The sequence below is a fragment of the Syzygium oleosum genome, unplaced genomic scaffold (genome assembly GCF_021117445.2).
Source record: "Syzygium oleosum isolate NSW1041296 unplaced genomic scaffold, Sole_v2.1 Sole_v2.41, whole genome shotgun sequence".
In the NCBI taxonomy this organism is placed as follows: domain Eukaryota; kingdom Viridiplantae; phylum Streptophyta; class Magnoliopsida; order Myrtales; family Myrtaceae; genus Syzygium; species Syzygium oleosum.
The window spans coordinates 864673-882511 of NW_026607525.1; the positions used below are offsets into that span (position 1 = coordinate 864673).

The following is a 17839-nucleotide window of genomic DNA, read 5'->3' on the forward strand; positions in this document are numbered from 1 at the left end:
GGCGATGGCAGACTCGGGGATGCTAAGGAGTCGAGCTGGAGGTGAGCACCAGGTCTAGTTGAAATTGGAAACCCACCTAGGACCGATTTGGTTTTGGAACTGACCGATTCGATTTCTGGTTTCAATTTTTTGGAACAACGGGTGATCAGATCGCTTTCTGATTTTACGTTAGGAACTTACCCACCTTAATATAGATTATCCCTAAATGGTGTGATGGGACCAACACTACGCCTTTTGTCGCCTTGTACTTATTCTACCTTCCTCACTAAATTTTGCACCATCTCAGCCCCAACGAGAAGGTAGTTATTACAGAGAGCTTGAATATTCCAAAATGCAAAAATTGGTTAAAACTACATATTAATCAAAAAAAGCATTTGATTGGTCATACCACGTCAATCACATAATTAAAAATAAAAAATTATCTCTTAATGTGTGTCCCTAACCTTAATTGGAAAAGAGATACCTAAATTAGTCATCTAATACTTATGCTTTATGGGTTTGACATATTACAATGAACTATTTCTTTTTCCTTTCAATTTTGGGGCATCTCTATGGTAGGCTGCCAAGTAAGGAAAGTGGCAAGTCGAGACTTTTTGACTTCTACAAGGATTCTTTGCCATAGTTTACAACATTAATTTGTCTTAAAAAAACGATCAATTTCGTGGTAACAAGGGAAAGAGAAAAAGGTGAGAGAGAGGGGAATACCTCAGAAAGATCACATTTGCAGGTTGGCAGTGACCCTTTAATTGTGGGAAGAGCTTCCTCTAACTCCTTTTTCTTCCTTTTGTCCCTTTTATCTTTGCAAAAAACCCTAGAACTATTTATTTTTCCCTTTATCAGGTGGCGCACCACCGGATCAACCGAGACACACATGATATGATGCTTCACTTAACTAAAGAATTAAAATTGAGCGAAAATCTAAAAGTTTAGGGACTAAGTGAAAAGAAAATAAAAATCAATGACGACAATGAATATTGAATAAAAGTTGAGAAACTATCCACCATTTCTCAGTTCAAATTGTTCTTACTAAAGACGTAACAATTTCATTTTGGGAGAAAGGTACAAGAGGTCCCTAAACTATTTTTAAAATTGTTGAATTAGGTCCTCGAACTTCTTTCCATGCAATTGAGTCCTCAAATTGTATGTTCTTTTATTCGAGTTGGTTCTTCTGTTAAAATTATAAACGGAAATATTGATGTTGCCAATCAAATTGTCATTCAAATCTTACGTACTGTCCTATGTGGCATTGCAAAAAGTAAAAGAAAAAAGAAAATAAAAAATGAAGAATATTGCAAAAACAAAATAATTGTTGAAAAATTTTAGAAAAAAGGAAACTCGAACCAAAATAAGGAGATGTGACTTGGGTCGGGCGACCTAGGCCAGGTTTGGCTCACAATCAACAACAAGACCCTTGATATCGCCTTGTTGGAGTCATGCCTGGCTAGCCCCTCGCCCCCGTGTGGGCTTAAGCGGAGGTAGTAGTGGTCGCAGGGTAGTGGTCGGCAAGCATTCGACAGTCCTCACCATGCCTCGGTGTTGCAACAATGCGGCTACCCTTGCCCGCCCCTAGCCCTTCCTTCCCAATGGCGGCGCATGAATGTTGATGGCGGCTAGGGTTTTTTGAATTTTTTCGTACTTTCCTTTTTTTTCTTATCCATATGAAGCACTTGGTTAAAAAAATTTACCATGTAATCCTGACTAGTCTAGTCAGTGCTTACGTGGTGGTGCCGGTGCGGATCATATTTGACAAATTACCAATATGCGAAAAATGAAAAAGCACTTTATGTAAAAAATCGGCGAGTTCCAATGCATTTATCCTTTTATTTACACATCTCATGCTACCAAACCCTTCCCTAAAACAAATTACCCATGTCCCATGAATCCTATATTTTCACTTGTGGGGACAAAATGACCTCCAAGTGCAACTTGTTTGAGGGGGCAATCTTTATGTGTTTTCTGTGAAAAAGAAAACAAAACATCCCATCAACAGTGGGAACTCATTCTCATCACCACATCAAAACATTCATTCATACAAGCCCCCCATTAGAGCAGCATCAAGAAGTTTCCTGCATAGTTGAACCTTCAGCATCGAGCGGAAGAGGTCAGTCAAATTCAACCCATCTTGCAGCTCCTTTAAACCATATCATCTTGAAGGTTCATTGCCTTTCGTTTGATCTCCTGTTCGTGTTTCTAAGGCTTCTCATCAATGTGTTTTCTATTTGTTTTGGTGGATTATTGCTTAAAGTTTGATCCTTTGACGTGAAAGTTGAGGATTTGAGGATTTGCCCAAATTTCTTTGACTCTGGTTTTGTTGCTGTGACAGCAGAGGGGAACAATGAAGTATTTGATCATGACTTGAATAAATTTTTAGTTGGCATTTGGATTGGTAAACAGGCCCATCAAGCGGCGCAGTCATATTTTGCTCGATTGAGTTGTTTCTCTTTCCCAACATCTGCAAAGTCATGACTTTTCAAAGTGGGATTCTCTCTCTTTGCTTGAATTCCAACCAAACAGGGGCTCTGAGAAAATATACTGCTAATGGAAATTTCTCTGCTTAGATATGTAAAAGCTTCTTGTCCTTTTCGTGGTTACATGGAGATGCTTCTTGTGAGTTTTTCCATTTAGATGCTCTGTTTGATTGTCGGGCAAAGGAAATAAAAGATGGGTGAAGCTGAGACACTGCCTTGAATTTGTCATAATCTCGATTGTTTGACGTTACATCCAGTCTTTCTGTCCCCGTACAGTTTTATGCATTGCAAGTTTTTGTTTTTTTTCCAGATTTGATCTCATCTTGATGCTTGCAATCTTAGCGTTTGTGTATCCTTTGCGTGAGAGGACTCTCTGGATAGGTCCTCTTAATGTCATGTGTCCTGCTCTTTAATCTTGTTCCTCTTCTGATGCCTTCTGGTCTTGGAGTCTGGAACATTATATTATCTTGTGAATGTTAATGCTTTTGCTTTTATAAGATGCATGCTTTTCCTAAGCTCTACTTCCTTATGAATTCATGTCCTTAAGTGTAAGAGGCTGATGTTTGTCCTCTTCTATTTTGATTCTTATGTTGGTCAACCCTAGCTTCTCAGGCGTGGCATCTGACGAGCTATAGACTACAGTTATGGTTGTCAAGATGGGATATAAGAAAGGCACTAGAGTGGAGGTAATGAACATAAAGGAGCTTCCAACTGGCTCCTGGCGAAGTGCAGAGATAATATCTGGCAATGGCTGCAACTACATGGTCCGGTATTATAATTACAAGGGTGCCACAGTAAAAAATACCCTGGAGAGGGTATCGAGTAAGGCCATTAGGCCTTGCCCGCCTTTGCTGGATATTTCGGGCAATTGGGTTCCCGGTGATGTTGTCGAGGTGTTCAATAGTTTCTCTTGGAAAGTGGCTACAGTTTCAAGGGCTTTGGGAAAAAACTACTATCTGGTTAGGTTGCTGGGAGCCTTTCAGCAGTTAAAAGTTACGAGTTCTGACATTCGGGCTAGACAGTCTTGGCAAGATGGTTCATGGACATTAATCAGACAGGTAAACCATTGAAGGTTCACTTATGTTTAATTACATGATATCTTCATTTGATCTGCGAAGGTATCTGTGTGAAACTTTCAATTGCTTGCATGTGCTGCACTTGGTTTAGTCGGTTTTCCCCTGTCATGTTCATGTTTTTGGTAGTTAACAATTACTATCAGCAAGGTCTCTACATAGAATACCTGAAGTTTCTTTCTTCTGGTATAGATTAACGAAGTCATATGGACTGTCTGCAGTCAAATCTCTGAGTTAACTGTAAACTAGAATCCTGTCATAAGCTAGTCATAATGTGAATACTGATGCGTGTTTACTACAATGGGACAATGCAAACCAGTTGAATTAGAGGTGTGAACACTTGTTTACAGATGACCAATGGGACAATGCAAGCCAGTTGAATTATAGATATGAACACTTGCTTTGAATTTGTTTTTGTCTCACTTTCAACATTGTTTCTATGTTCAGGATTCTGCAATTTTCTGTGAAGGAAAATGTAAGGAAATGCCTTTGTTGAAGTGTGACAAGAATCCCAACCTCCCAGTTAAAAAGGAACGTGCAAAGCGGAAGCTGTCTCAGAAAAATAATCTTTCTACTGCTGAAAACGGCATAAATTTGCAGGATTATCGTGTTGATAGACATATATCTATTAAAAGACCATGCTTGAATGGCTCTTCTGTAGCAGAAGCACCTTCTAGAGCTTTCATGAGTTGTAAAGTTACAGATAAAGAAGGAAGATTCCCAAATGTAACTGCTGCAAATACGCCTACATTATTGAAGCAGATTAATGCGGCTTCCATCCGAAGAGACACATTGGATCAAGAAACCTCACTGTCTTTTTTAAGGAGAAGAATCAGTGGTTTTACTGAAGTGGATGCGAAGAGGATTAAATCAACTGATGCGGATGGTCGTTCTTTTGCATCCCACACAGAATCCAGTCACGACGATGGCGATGAATGCTCAGTCGGTAGTTGTACTGGTGATGCTCAATCCACTTGTCACAGGGAGAATGAGGAAAAGAGTAATCTCCTTTTGTCAAAAGAAAACCTGGAAGCTGAAATACATAGATTGGAGTTGCAAGCTTACCGTTGCACAATGGAGGCATTGCATGCTTCGGGACCTTTGAGTTGGGAACAGGAAGCGCTGGTGACTAACCTTCGTCTTTCACTCCACATATCAAATGATGAACATTTGATGGAGTTGAAAAAATTAGTTTCTACAGATCATAGCATCTAGATTAGTCGAAGAAAGCACATGAATATGTCTTCTTTCTTCATTTAAACTTAGATTCATAGATCGATTCCTTGTCATTTACCTTTGAGCAGTTGCTTAGAAACAGGATCTGAGGTTTTGCCTGATTGCTTTCAGTTTTATTTTGCAAACTCTAGTTTCAAATGTTCATATGAGGACTTCAAAGGATTGGTCTTCAAAGATAAGCTTGTGTTTTGCAGTATTTATCATCGGTTGTTCTTTCTATTGCTTGGAAACTTATTTATGACTACTGTAGTCTGCAGACACTTGTGAAGTGCCAAGTCATTACCTTTCAGACGTGCTTAGGAACTGCATAGCAAAATCTTAGCTTGATCGATGTGCCCTTGTTCAAATCAAACCTAGCAATGCTACTCTGTTTTGGTCTAGCATAAGCTAAAGCTGCAATTTGTAACACCTGATTAATTGTGCTCTTGAATTTCTATGCAGACATAGTGAGGAATATGAAAATGGTAACTATGAAGCCAACTCTTTGCAATCACTTGGCAATCAGATTTCGATCCCTAAATGCGTCATCCAGAACTATGGTGTAAAACAGGAAGAAGCTGCCAAAGCAACATGATTCCTATTAGACTAAATGCAACTGCATCTCTTTATAGTCTAGACAAGAAGATGAGAAATCAAGATGATATCCCAGCCTCGAGTTAGCGTCAAGCAAGATAATTAACTCATTCTGAATCTTGTCGAGTCGTGTTCATTACAGAGCCGATCAGTCAACCAAGTGCATGTCATGTTGCTAATAGTGTAATCAGATGCATTTCTACTGACTGTAGCTTTCTTCAGGCTAAAGAGAGTAAGGCTTTCATTGCATAACCGCATATTCCTATGGAGCTTGTAATAAGCTCACTGGGCATGTGATCTACCAGTTTAAATCTTTCCACAGCAATGGAGCTTGTCGCAAATTGGTTTTTGCGTACCAGACTAAGTGAATCCGTCAATCATCTCGATCTTTCAAAGGTAGACCATCTACAAAAATTCATAAGAAATTAATTCTAAATGACTTGGCCTAACGGACTAGTCCATGATGAAGCAAACTTCAACATGAGATTTGCGCTTCCTGAGATGCACATTCAGTCCTCATCGGAAACCACTGATTGGACAGCACTGTGGTCAGAGACCAAAGAAGGATTGAGACAAGTTCTTGATTGAGGAAAACATCCAAAGTCGGTCACTAAATAGAAGGAAAGAGACTGGCCCAAAGAACAAAAGAGAAGGTAAAAGAAATTAGCTGATATTTTTTAACTGGGCCCTAGAGTCCAGGCCCAATGATTGTAGAGGGTCGATCTATTACATTTGGGGATCCTAATCCCTGAAAATGAGGGGCATGAGCAGCAACTTCTGGAAGTTTATTACAGTAGTGTGCAAAGAAGGATCTAACGTTCTTGCTCAAATTCTCTTATGATCAAATTCGGAATTCGCTTATCAGTTTGATTAACCACGAGAAAAAGTACGGCTTTCTTACCTTCTGTTTTGTGGGAAATCTCTGGCAATACAAAGCAGCAAATTACCAACCGTGTTTATTTTGGTCAAGGCACCTCCTTAGTTGATTCCACATATGATGATGACTTTTTGCTGCTGATGGAGTTCAATTTCAATTGCTTATCTGTTGTAATCTGAGATCTACCGTTTAGATTGTGTAGATTTTGGACTCCTTCCTGTCAATGCGAGCCGGACCAAACAAACTAACAAGTCGTCTCTTTCGACTGTTCTACGGCATAACTTCTTGCGACAAGCATCCCTGTACCCCCGGTAATCACAACCATATGCAAACAGAACTAGTAACGATCGAGTTGTTTTTCAACCTTGTGATGTCACGAAGCCAATTTAATATGTCCTTAGTATGGTTGTCACCTTGCTGTACTGACATGGACTTGCCTAACTAAGATTGGTTCAGAAAAAATAAAAAGACCAGTGGGATATAGGAGCATATGAAGACATATACTCTCTGATTATCAAAATAGTGTTCAAGTGTTGTTCTCTGTATTTTCATCTTGTCGTATACATAGAAACTATTATGCTAAACATCAATCGGGGTTTGGTTTTCTGCCATCCTTTTCAAAGGTAATTTTCCAAAAACTTTTTGCGAGACCATAAAGAGAGGACTGCACAGGTGCCACTGTCTCTGGAATCACCAACAAAGCCCACCTTGGTGTCATTCCTAGTTACAGTGTATACTGTACAGCAGAAATTTTTAATGTATTGAGACAACTTGAACTGTGAATTCATTTGAGATTTTCGCTTTGTTTGTTTGTTTTTGTTCATCTAATAAAATAAATAAATGGAGGTTGATGATTTGGAGCGGTGCCTCTTTATTTTATCACCCAAAGTGAGACTGCTGGATGGGAAGCCTACGAATGAATTGGTGCATTTATGTGGCTCCACCAAATCACCCCAGCCCCTGTCTCATTAGCATCTTTTCATGATTGATGCTGCCATGTGATCATGCCTATTTTTATAGAGAGAGAGAGAGAGAGAGAGAGAGAGAGAGAGAGAGAGAGAGAGAGAGTTGGGTTGTTACTTGTTATTGTGCTAGCTCCTAGTCTTTATGATCCTCAATTTAGGTCCACTTTTCTCCAGAATTTCAATTCCCATGGAAAGGAAATTGAGGGGTAACTAATGCTAGTGTTGTCTTCATGTGGGGAAAAAATCCTGCATTTTGTAACTTGTAATGTAATCTGTGATGATAACATTCAACATTTATATCTTTTACTTGTATTGATTAAGAGAGCCCTTCTTCAACGAGAGAATGTTTGCCCACCTTTTCTTCCTATTTGGTCACTGTATACATGTTGGAGGTGCAATCAATCTTCCCCATTTAAGTTCTACTCTGTCAACATAGATGCCTTACTTGCTACTTTGGCTTGAATGTGTTAGTACACAAATTTGATGTGTCAACAGCTTGGACAGGCTCTGACCCAAAAAAACAACAGCTTGGACAGGCAGGTAAGTACCATCTCTTTCCTGGAAACGCTGGGGACACTTAAGTAATTTCACAAAAAATGTAATATGCAGGGAGTTGAATTTGCCGTCTTGTCACTTGGAGAAAATAAAGGGGAAAAAGCAGGGTTAACTCCAAGTATCTGTGATGCACTGAGAGGATGATGAAACAAGGAAGCTCACATCTGTCAAAATTGATAGTTTGTCATCGTAAAAGTTGAATGATCAATCTTAGATCTCATTGAAAGAAATGACATGGGCAGGTAAAGATCAGAGGACTGAACAACACCGAGATGTGTACAGAGGCACAGAGAGAGAAGTGCCATTTGGCCAATACCAACAATGAAGATGGCTCACTCATTTGAGCATGAAATGGCCAATCATACAAAAATTTTAAAAAAATAAATTTTTTGAAAAAAGAAGAAGAGAAAAGGCGAGTCCTTGGACATTGTTCTATGACACCCCGACAAGGTAGCATTAATCAAGGACAGACAATTAGCCAGCTCAATCTCTTTGGCGTTTGTGCTACTCTTGGGGACATTTTGTGATTAAATATGACTGCATTTCTACTATATAAGCGACTCTCCTTCCAACCATATGGTTTCATACATTAATTAACCCAAATTTTGTGAGCTGGCCACCACCAAGATCTATTGGCCCTAGTCGGGCTTATCGAGTTTCCCGACCCGACGGAACCTTTGTGTCGAGTACTGGGAACTAATTACAAAGTAGGGCTCTAGATTGAGTTGCAAAAAAATACGTGAAATTTACGTTATATTTAAAAAGAATGAAGCAAAATAGAACTAATTATTTTTAGTTAAAATTTCAGAAAATTTTCTTTGATGGTGTGCAGAACCTTTATATCTCATTTCTGCAACTAAGATTGCAAGTCTGTAGCTCTCCCTACATGATTGGCAGAATCTTTAAATTTCCCAAAATAGGTGCTTGTTTCTTGAGTGGGATTTTAAAGGTTACTTTTCAGAATCTATTTCAATACTCACATGTTTTCATCTCCCTTTCTCTTTGCGGATAGAGAAAGCATGAATAAAATGAACATGGTATGCATATTTTGCTTTACATAGCCTCATCTTCCTTCCTCATTGTTACTTTTATTTAAAGGTGCCTTCTCTTCTTAAATATCGACTACATTGGAATGTTGATTTTTGTCGTTTACTGACCTTGGGGGGACAATGCATGGATGTTAATGAGGAGGCTTGCTCAAGACAAAGCACAAACGAAGGAAATCCTCTGTTTGCACAGCAAATATATTATTAAACTATGGACTATAAGATGAGGACATGGATCTTGTTTATTACGGAGAAGTGCATTATATCATAGTGTAATAACCAAAAGGGCTTTAAAAATATTGCCTTGTTATATGGGATTTGAGGTGGTCCTGAGAGGTAAATTATGCCCCTTCTGATGCCCTTAATTATGTGACAAACCCTTGATTCAATTATTAATAGTCAGGAATGCCAGAACTCCAAGATTAGCATAATAATTATGGCTTTCTTTTTTGGTTCATGGGTTCACCCATCACGTTCATCAAGAAAATAAAAGGGAATGAACACACCCAGAACAATCATCTCCATCAGTGCATCAGGATTTGTCCCCCCCTCCAAAGAGATCATGCATGAAGAGAGAGAAAAGAAAAACCCACCTCAAAACCCTAACCAAAACAATGTCATGGGACTTCAAAAGTGAAGAAAGATAATCAAGAAATCAGCAATGTGTCCATACTGTAATTATAGATGAGATCTTCCATCACATGGGCTTCGTGGGCATGCTTTGATTCCTTTAACAAAAGCAAGAGAACACAGTTAAACACACAAGATCAAAAAGCGGAATTACCCTAGCCACATGCTTCCTCCTGGGGACCATCAAGGCAAACAAATAATTAAATAAGTGAAACAATAAACACTAGTAATAATAAGAGCATGAGAAGATCCCAAAAAGCTAGTGCTATAAAGGAGAGGTTGGTTACTCTCAATGACACTGCTTACTATAAACTACACATACCAAAGCCCCCAAATCCCATAAAAAGATGGGAGACATATTTATTTAAAAAAGATGCGTTGCATGGTGGATTGCAGTCACCTTCTTTTGCTTCCAAAGAACATTTCATGCCTTGGGAAATGTTAGTGTTTTTAGTATGTGGTTGTCTATGATTCATAATAATCTATGTTGCATGTAGAAAAGTTTGATTCGCACTCATTAGCTATCATATATGCATGCCATGTTTGCACTTGAAACTCAAAATATTGATCTCAGTTTATTTCTGCTTTCAAAAACAACTTTCGAAATGCACAAAGGTATGTTAAAATTAGAGAAAGAATTTAGATCCTTTAAACTTAAGGGGTTAAATGCACAATTACCCACAGATGGCCGAATTACCCTCTCTTGTAGAGAAAAATACATTAAAAAGCCTAAATTTCCCCATACACTTTCCCCCCTCACTCTACCCCCTCCGGGCCGTCTCTACTTTGCCATGAACTCTAAGCCTCTATCACCATTGTTGTGCCGCCCACTGCATGCCAATCTAGGACAGACTAGGCTGCGAAACGGCGTCCCAATCTCCGGCGACACCAGATACAGGGTCATACCAAATGTCATGAATCGGAGTTGGGCCATGACATTGGGTAGAGGGATCACGGACGAGGCTCGGTGGCAAGAGAAAAGGTGGAAAATAGATATGGACAATCCATTAAGCTAGTGGTAGTGATTGTGAGATTTTGGTGTAACCACTGCCAACTGTTTTAAAAGGTTAAACTATTAGATGAATATATGCGTGGTTTAATGTTTAATTATTCTAACCCTCCCCCTCACATTTAGTATGGTCTTTTTTGCCTAGTACTAAGCGTTGACATATTTAATTGGAGAGATAAAAAGGGCCTGGAAAGATTTGAACTCAGGACTTTCAGCTATGATATTACGTGAGATTTTGGTATAACCACTGCCAACTATTCTAAAAGTTTAAGTTATTAGATGATGACGTGGTTTAATATTTAATTATTCTAACAGTGATGATATGCTCATATCTTAAGGAGGTAATTGCACCGTGTGTAGTTATCCCATATATTTAGGGGTCCCAATTCTCGTAGAAAGGAAGCTCGTTACTGCTTTTGTTTACATTATAATAGGCAAAGAAGAAACAAAAGCTTTTTTCCATTGCAGAAAGGCAAAGTAAGAAACAACTGCCTCCTAATTCCACCCAACAAAGTGATTGGACCGCTCCGATTGACAATAAAGTTAACTAGTTAACACAATGTTTAGAAGAGTGATTAATCCCTTTGTTTGTTAAATTAAATTAAGGTAAACAATATCTCGAGAAACAATGATATCCACAGTGAATCCTATAAAAGCAACCATTCTTTTCAAAGTATTTCTACATTGTGATTATATCAACCGCATCACATGTAAGACAACTACATTGTATACACATAATATTTTCGCGTTGCGAACATATATTTCCGAGTTTAATAGGTTAGTATAACACGACAGATAGCTATTTTATGTGCAAAATGGCGAATTGGAAACTGGCATAAATGAGGAGAGAGGATGCTTCAAATTTATGATAAGAAAAAGAAGAAATTACAAGAAAAGAATTATGTAAAATTTCGAAACTACATACAGCCAATTCAATTGCTCTCTCAAGTGTGGTTTTTTTTCCTTCTTTTTTCATTTTATAATGAATATCAACATGTCTGTGACATTGAAATCTCACAGGATCTGATTTATAGTTAGTCAACTGACACAGTCCACTCTTAATGGAGTGTATGGGAGGGACCAAGGACTGGTCCAAATTATCTTAAAAATAGGAATATGGCATGGGATGGACCATTTCTATAATTCACTTTTCAGTTTTCATGGAAACGTAAACACCTCCTTTCGCTGTCGACGCTACCCACATCTATCGTGGTCATGCTAAAATGGCCTGCTGGTTTGTAACGACAAGTCCCTCTGGAGTAACTACATGGCAAACTCTTTAGTTTTAGAATGGGAAAAAATCAAGATATATATGATTGTATTGACATGTATATGGTCTATATCAACTATGTACTAGTAGGCATGAGAGTCGAGATGACCCTTGAAAATCTTTTACAGAGAGAATATCAATAGCTCTTGACACGGGCATCTTGGTTAGCCAAATTTAAAGCTAAGTAACCAAACAAAACTCACCTCTTATTTATAACGCAAGATGTTCATCGATGTCCTGTATCTCCTTTCAAAATTATCGTCGTACCGAGGAACATATACGTGATTCACACGTATACATTTGAAATGTGTCGTACACATGCACTCGTAGATTCTATAGGCTTGATTACACTAAGCAGGAGACAAGACTCTCCAAGCTCTTGATTGACATAGTTGGAAAGAAGGTGGAAGTGTATAAACTTCATTAGTTTCCAATGGAGCTTGTTGCCCTGATTGAAGAGTTAAACAACATTTTGATATCTTAAAAGATAGATTGAGGAGCAAAACCCTAGATAAGTACCTTTTTTCGTGACATGGTCCATGCCCGAATGGAATAGAAAGGTCCAATACTTGCAGAGACGCATGTTGTTTCGTTGGAAATTCATTTATGAAGATCATTGCCTCTATCTTGACACGGGACCTAGTAGAAATTTTTGTGAACATGGTCTCAATTATCATGAGCCAATTAAATCGAAACATTGCTCGGTGCTCAATCTCAATCAATTTAGGTGCAGCTATCGTATATGAATTCTTGTATCTTCACTTTGAGCTCTAGTGAAAAGTCAAATGCAATGTCTATGTACATGATATTTGCACTTTTCACTCACATTCATTATCTAACTATATATATTAGATCTATTCAATGCGAGGAAAATGTCAAAGAGTAATTAGGTACTCATTAAGCTTTGTTGAAATTGTTTCATGAAATGTATATATTTTCCATTTGATGTAGGTATGTCTTCCAAGTACCATTCAAAGTGTTCTTGCTATGTTTTATTACCTTAACTAGTTCTCTAGAGACCTTTTGATTTTTATTTATTTTGTATATAGTCCGTCCCAAAAGGGCACTTATTAATGAGACTTTATTTTTTTTTTATCAGTGATAAGTTAAGAACCAGTTCTAGAGAGTCAGCAAAACCGGCTCACAGAATTGAAGGGCAGAGGTAAAGTGCATATAGAAATCCAATGCGCGCCAAAAAGGGAGGCCTGGACGGCCTTACCTTCTGGACATATATGCAGCCTCACTTGTGCACGCCCAAGCGATGTATCACTTGTACCACTAATTATACATATCACTTAATAACAAGACTTTATATGTAAGTATCATTTCTTCTACTGACTATATGTATCAATTATCTTCTAAATGAACGAGCTTCGATGATGAGAGAGGAAACCCTCTATGATAATTCGCCGTACCAAAGTAAATCGATGGTATTCTAATTTGCACGGATTGTTTTTCATTCGGTGTTTCATCCATCCAAACTATTCATTCATACTAATTGTGGCACTTATGAAATTTATAACTAACACATAAAATGATTGAGAGGCACCCATCGTGGTAGAAGATTTTTGCATGTACTTTATGGTCAATCTCCCAAAGAGAGCATCCCAAAGCTCATATGAAGATACTTCGAAGGATTAAAATGTACATGGATTTTCGTATTTCTCAACTCTATAGCACCCATGTTAAAAAAAGTTCTGAGTAAATAAGTTTTGAAGATAACTATGTATTGGAAAGTGAGTCTTTTCTTTAAGTAAGGAAAAGAAGCCAAGAAATATCTTATATGGCAGTTAGACGATGCAAATTATACAATCAAATACAATCTCCCTTCTCCTTTCCCAGGCCTAGACCTTGAAAAAACGAATGCATTACTTGTTAGTAGTGCCTTATGAAATCATTGTATCTTGAAGAAAATTCCACTTTGAGCCACTAAATATCCATTAGTACCACACCACATAATGTTAATAAGTCTTTGGATTATTTTCAAGTACATTAAGCTATAACCATTTTTTCATCTAATTTTGAACAAGTGTGGTGCTAGCTAGAGAGAGAGAGAGAGAGAGAGAGAGAGAGAGAGAGAGAGAGAGAGAGAGGGGGGCTTGAGTAAAACATCTTACTTCATCATGTTCATAAATGCATAATATTACAAAAATGCTGGGTACTTGTGGAAAATATACATTGCATACAGATATGAGATGGGCTACTCCTATTCGTTAGTAAATTCCTACCTAAAACCTAAAAAATAATTAAAAATCCCACATGCCATTAGGCACCCCCTCCTTTCTCTTCCTCTCCATTTTTTTTTTTGTTTCCTTCTTATAAAAAAAAAGAAAAATAAAAACATGACTATTGGGTCAGAATTTCAAGACGCCTTTCCCATTTTTTTTTCCTTCGTTTTTTTCCCTCATTTTGTTCACTCCCTACTGGCACTATGGATAACTTAACCATGGACAAATTGGTCCCTCCACTCCACCCACCAGCAATCCCCCACACCAACACATACGCAAAAAATTCCTTCATCAGATATACTAAGGACAAGCTTCGATTCACAACCGTTGATCTTGTGGGGCCGGAGGATCAGTCAACCGTTTAAATATGATGGGCGCCCCGTGCTGCGGGTACAAGAGCATCAGCACCGTCGGGGCGTGCCGGTAGCTCGGTGCGAGGACGAACGAGAACCGTTGGATTATGATCGCCAGGGCCAGCTTGGCTTGCAAGAGGGCCAGGCTCTGGCCGATGCAGATCCGGGGCCCCAGGCCGAAGGGGATGAACGCCCCCGGGTGCCTCGCCGCCCGGGCCACGCCGTCCGCGAACCGGGCTGGGTTGAACTCGTTGGCATCGCTCCCCCATATGGCCTGGTCGTGGTGGAGGGCCAGGATTGGGATCAGGATCTCGGTCCCGCGCGGGATCTGGTACCCGTTGAGCTCCGCGTCTGCCCTAGCCCGCCGGATCATCGCCACGACCGGCGGGTACAGCCGCAGGGCTTCGTTCACTATCATGGTCAGCTGCACAGACGATCAATCATATCAGATACACAAAACAGCACCGAAAATGAATGTTATGATGAACTAAAATCTCAAGTGCGTGTAGTGTTGGGGGGTCTTTTTCGGTAGATGAAAAGAAAGGCGAAAAAAACAGAGACGAGCGGTACCGTCTTGAGCTTGACAAGGTCGTCCTTGGTGGGGACGTCACGTGACCCGCACACCCTGAGGACCTCGTCACGTGCCCGGTCCTGCCACTGCGGGTGCATCGCCAGGAGGACTGTCGTCCACGTCAGCAGGTTCGACGTGGAGTGCTTGCCGGCGAAGAAGAACCCCTTGCACTCCTCCACGATGTCGTTCACCGAGACCGCGTCCGACGCGTTCGAGGCCTGGATCATCAGCCCCAGCAGGTCGTTGGGCCGGCTCCGGCTTCGTCCCTCGAGCGTCGCATCGCCATCGCCGCCACCATCGCCGTCGCTGCCGGACTCCTCTCTCCGGCGATCGATGAGCTTAACGAGCGACTTCTTTATCTCCCTGTCCAGCTTCCAGGAGACTATGTTCCTCTTCGTTGGCAAGAACCTGCCAAAAGACCATAAGAGAGTGAGTTAATGCATCGAATAAATTTTGGGTATTTCGCCAACCGAGCCCGGCACGCCAGTTCCGAAACATTCGACGGGTAGGCGATGATGGGTATTGCTTGATCGATGAGTGTTATAGAGCAGGGTTAATTGATTTTTGTTTTTACTGGTTTACCTATAGCCAGGAATGAAGACTTTCTGGAAAACGTCGGCTGCGAGGACCATCTGCTGAGCTTGGAGCCTGAAGATGGCCTTGCCATCTTCGTAGCTAATGCCGAATGCTGTTCTGGTGATGATGTCCTCGGTCAGGTTCTGGAGCCACTCCGACACCTCGATCTCGACCTCTCCGGATTTGGACATCAATGCCTCCCATTTCTCCAACATGCTCGTCACGCTACTCGCCACCACCGGCACCAGCAGCTGCACACAAAAAAAGAAATTGGCTAAGAGAGATAACAAGTCAATCGATCTGCATTGACTGATCGAGTGTTTGTTTCTTGACGTGATTGAAATTTTCTTGTGGGATTCTTGGGAGGGATGCTTTACTTTGAGATTTTCCATGTAGAATGTGGGGAGGATGATCTTGCGGTGGTGAGCCCATTTCTCGCCCTTAAGGCTGAGGAGGCCGTCGCCTTCGAGCTGCTTCACGAGGGGGTGCGACTCGCTCTTCTCGTAGAATTCCGACTGCTTGGAGGTGAAAATCTCCCTGATCAGGTCTGGGTCCGAGACCGTGAGCCGGACCGTGGGTCCGAACCACACCAGAAACGTTGACCCTGCCATGAAAACGCCTCGTGATGTCATAAAAACTAGAGGACGATTAGTGCAACGAGATGAGGACGACGACGACGGTGGTGATAATGTGGCATTAAATTTCCATGCTAATGGGGGAAAACTATAGAACAGATGGAAACAGCTGCCAAAGGCAAAGGGTTTCTCGCACCAAGAAGGAACTACCACAAGGCCTCAAGTAGTAAGTGGGAAGTTTGCTTAAAGAGGAATGAGCAGGATTACAAGACAACCATTAAATTCGGAGGGCATGGATAGTGTAGACCCTACCACCACCCAGAGAGAGTTAGAGAGAGAGAAAGACAGTAGAGAGAGAGAGAGAGAGAGAGAGAGAGAACAAAGACAACTAAGAACAGTGTCGCTAACAAACACAAGGAACTTCATTGTCACATTCGAACTTCCATGATAAACAAACGAAAGCGGACAAGGGAAAGCCAGCGAGAAAACGTAGCTCAGCCCCTCAGAAGAAGAATAACAATTCATTGTACGCAATACAGAAGGGAAAAAGGGGAAAAAAGGAAAATTGAATTTGCAAATTTCGCAACGCCTGCAAATTGAAAGGGGATAGGGAAAACAAGAACTGCTGGAGCTAGAATCTCTCACATTAATTATTTGAAGGAAAGAAAGAAAAATAGTGTAATTTGACGAGCACCAAGGTGAGAGGTGGAAGCAAGGAGGTGCAAGAAGCATTAATAGAAGGACCCAAAACAGTCCAAAATCTCAACTTCAACATCAAGAACACCAAAACTCAAAAGACCCACAAAACCCAAAAGATAAAGAGTAAGAAAGGGAAGGAAAAAGGAGCGAGAGACCGAAAAGCCGTTAAAAGAAGTACCCTAGAGAGAACTCAAAAGAACAAAACAGTAAGCCACTAAAAAGAAAAAACTCAAAGGGCCGAAGGAACATCATCACACTGAAGTACATTCGCAGTCGCTTTAATCATCAAGAAGTCGTGCCGTTCAAAACAAAGACACTCAACCACCCACGAAAACCCAAGAACCATTCTCGCTAATGTAAAACATTAAACGCACCAAGAACGACCTTGGAATAAAAGAAAACTTCGCTAGTACCATAAATCTTCTTCCAGTGGTGATAGAAGGAGAGCACCCTGGGGAGGATGTTGTGGGAGAAGGGGGGCGCCATGGGCTGCGACGATGCCTTCATCATCATCCCCACCAGCTCCTTCACGTTCCCGATGAAGAACCGATACGGCGGCCCCCTTATGCCTTGCCTCAAGAAGTGGTCCTCGATCCTTCTCGGCCTCCACCACAGCACCGCCGCGATCCTCAGTGCAGCCGCCGCCAGGGCCGCGCATATCAGCGCCAGCTTCAGCCACCCAAACGCCTCGTCCTCCATGTTTAAACAGAGAGAGAGAGAGAGAGAGGGAGGGAAAGAGGGAGAGAGAGAGAGAGAGAAAGGATGTGGGGGTCTCTTTTCTTCTTCTTCTTTCTCTTGCTGTGTGTGTCTCTGTTGAGCGATTTTTGTTCTCTTATATGACTGAGAGCTTTGGCTCCTTGTTAGTGTCTCCGCTTTTTAATACCACGCGAGAGAGAGAAAGAGAGAGAGAAGGAGAGAGAGGCCTTTGGTATTATTCGTGGCAAGAGCAACGGCGTAGGGGCCGCCATTGGAATTCTAAGGGTCAACGAATTAGGTGCTTCTTTAAATTTTTCCTTTTCTTCTTGGGCCGTCCTGGACGATTTTGCCCTTGCCCTCTTTTCTATCTTGGAAAAAAAAAATGCCATTTCATTGTTCTGGAAAAACATTATTGCGTCCTTGTTTTAGGGTCGGGCCA

General features: G+C 40.7%; 2 protein-coding genes across 5 annotated transcripts; one reads left to right on the plus strand and one right to left on the minus strand.

The window, feature by feature from the left end:
* The first annotated feature begins 1926 nt into the window (after positions 1 to 1926).
* LOC115691518 (uncharacterized) lies at positions 1927 to 4993 on the plus strand. Of its 4 annotated transcripts, none has more exons than XM_056306145.1 (3): positions 1927 to 2154; positions 3073 to 3526; positions 3989 to 4993. In XM_056306145.1, exons 2-3 carry the CDS (start codon positions 3113 to 3115, stop codon positions 4754 to 4756), a joined length of 1182 nt encoding a protein of 393 aa, XP_056162120.1. In that variant the 5' UTR covers positions 1927 to 2154; positions 3073 to 3112; the 3' UTR covers positions 4757 to 4993. The 4 variants fall into 4 exon arrangements, with proteins under 4 accessions (XP_056162120.1, XP_056162124.1, XP_056162122.1 ...); XM_056306149.1 differs by having other exon boundaries at positions 3081 to 3526; XM_056306147.1 differs by lacking the exon at positions 1927 to 2154 and adding an exon at positions 2172 to 2475.
* An 8808-nt stretch (positions 4994 to 13801) lies between these two features.
* Positions 13802 to 17503, minus strand: LOC115691517 (cytochrome P450 734A1). The gene is made up of 5 exons (XM_030618161.2): positions 17118 to 17503; positions 15808 to 16034; positions 15437 to 15681; positions 14854 to 15262; positions 13802 to 14707 (listed from the first exon to the last, which is right to left on the minus strand). The coding sequence occupies exons 1-5, from the start codon at positions 17401 to 17403 to the stop codon at positions 14249 to 14251; spliced, it is 1626 nt and encodes a 541-aa protein (XP_030474021.2). The 5' UTR covers positions 17404 to 17503; the 3' UTR covers positions 13802 to 14248.
* Positions 17504 to 17839: the final 336 nt, after the last annotated feature.

Bases quoted from the DNA above. Each gene is read 5' to 3' on its own strand.
- LOC115691518 (XM_056306145.1), top strand. From the start codon at position 3,113: ATGGTTGTCAAGATGGGATATAAGAAAGGCACTAGAGTGGAGGTAATG. The intron at 3,527-3,988 runs GTAAACCATTGA...TTCTATGTTCAG, and splicing joins CATGGACATTAATCAGACAG to GATTCTGCAATTTTCTGTGA.
- LOC115691517 (XM_030618161.2), bottom strand. From the start codon at position 17,403: ATGGAGGACGAGGCGTTTGGGTGGCTGAAGCTGGCGCTGATATGCGCG. The intron at 15,263-15,436 runs GTAAACCAGTAA...GTCTTTTGGCAG, and splicing joins GTCTTCATTCCTGGCTATAG to GTTCTTGCCAACGAAGAGGA. The intron at 14,708-14,853 runs GTACCGCTCGTC...TCGTCTGTGCAG, and splicing joins ACCTTGTCAAGCTCAAGACG to CTGACCATGATAGTGAACGA.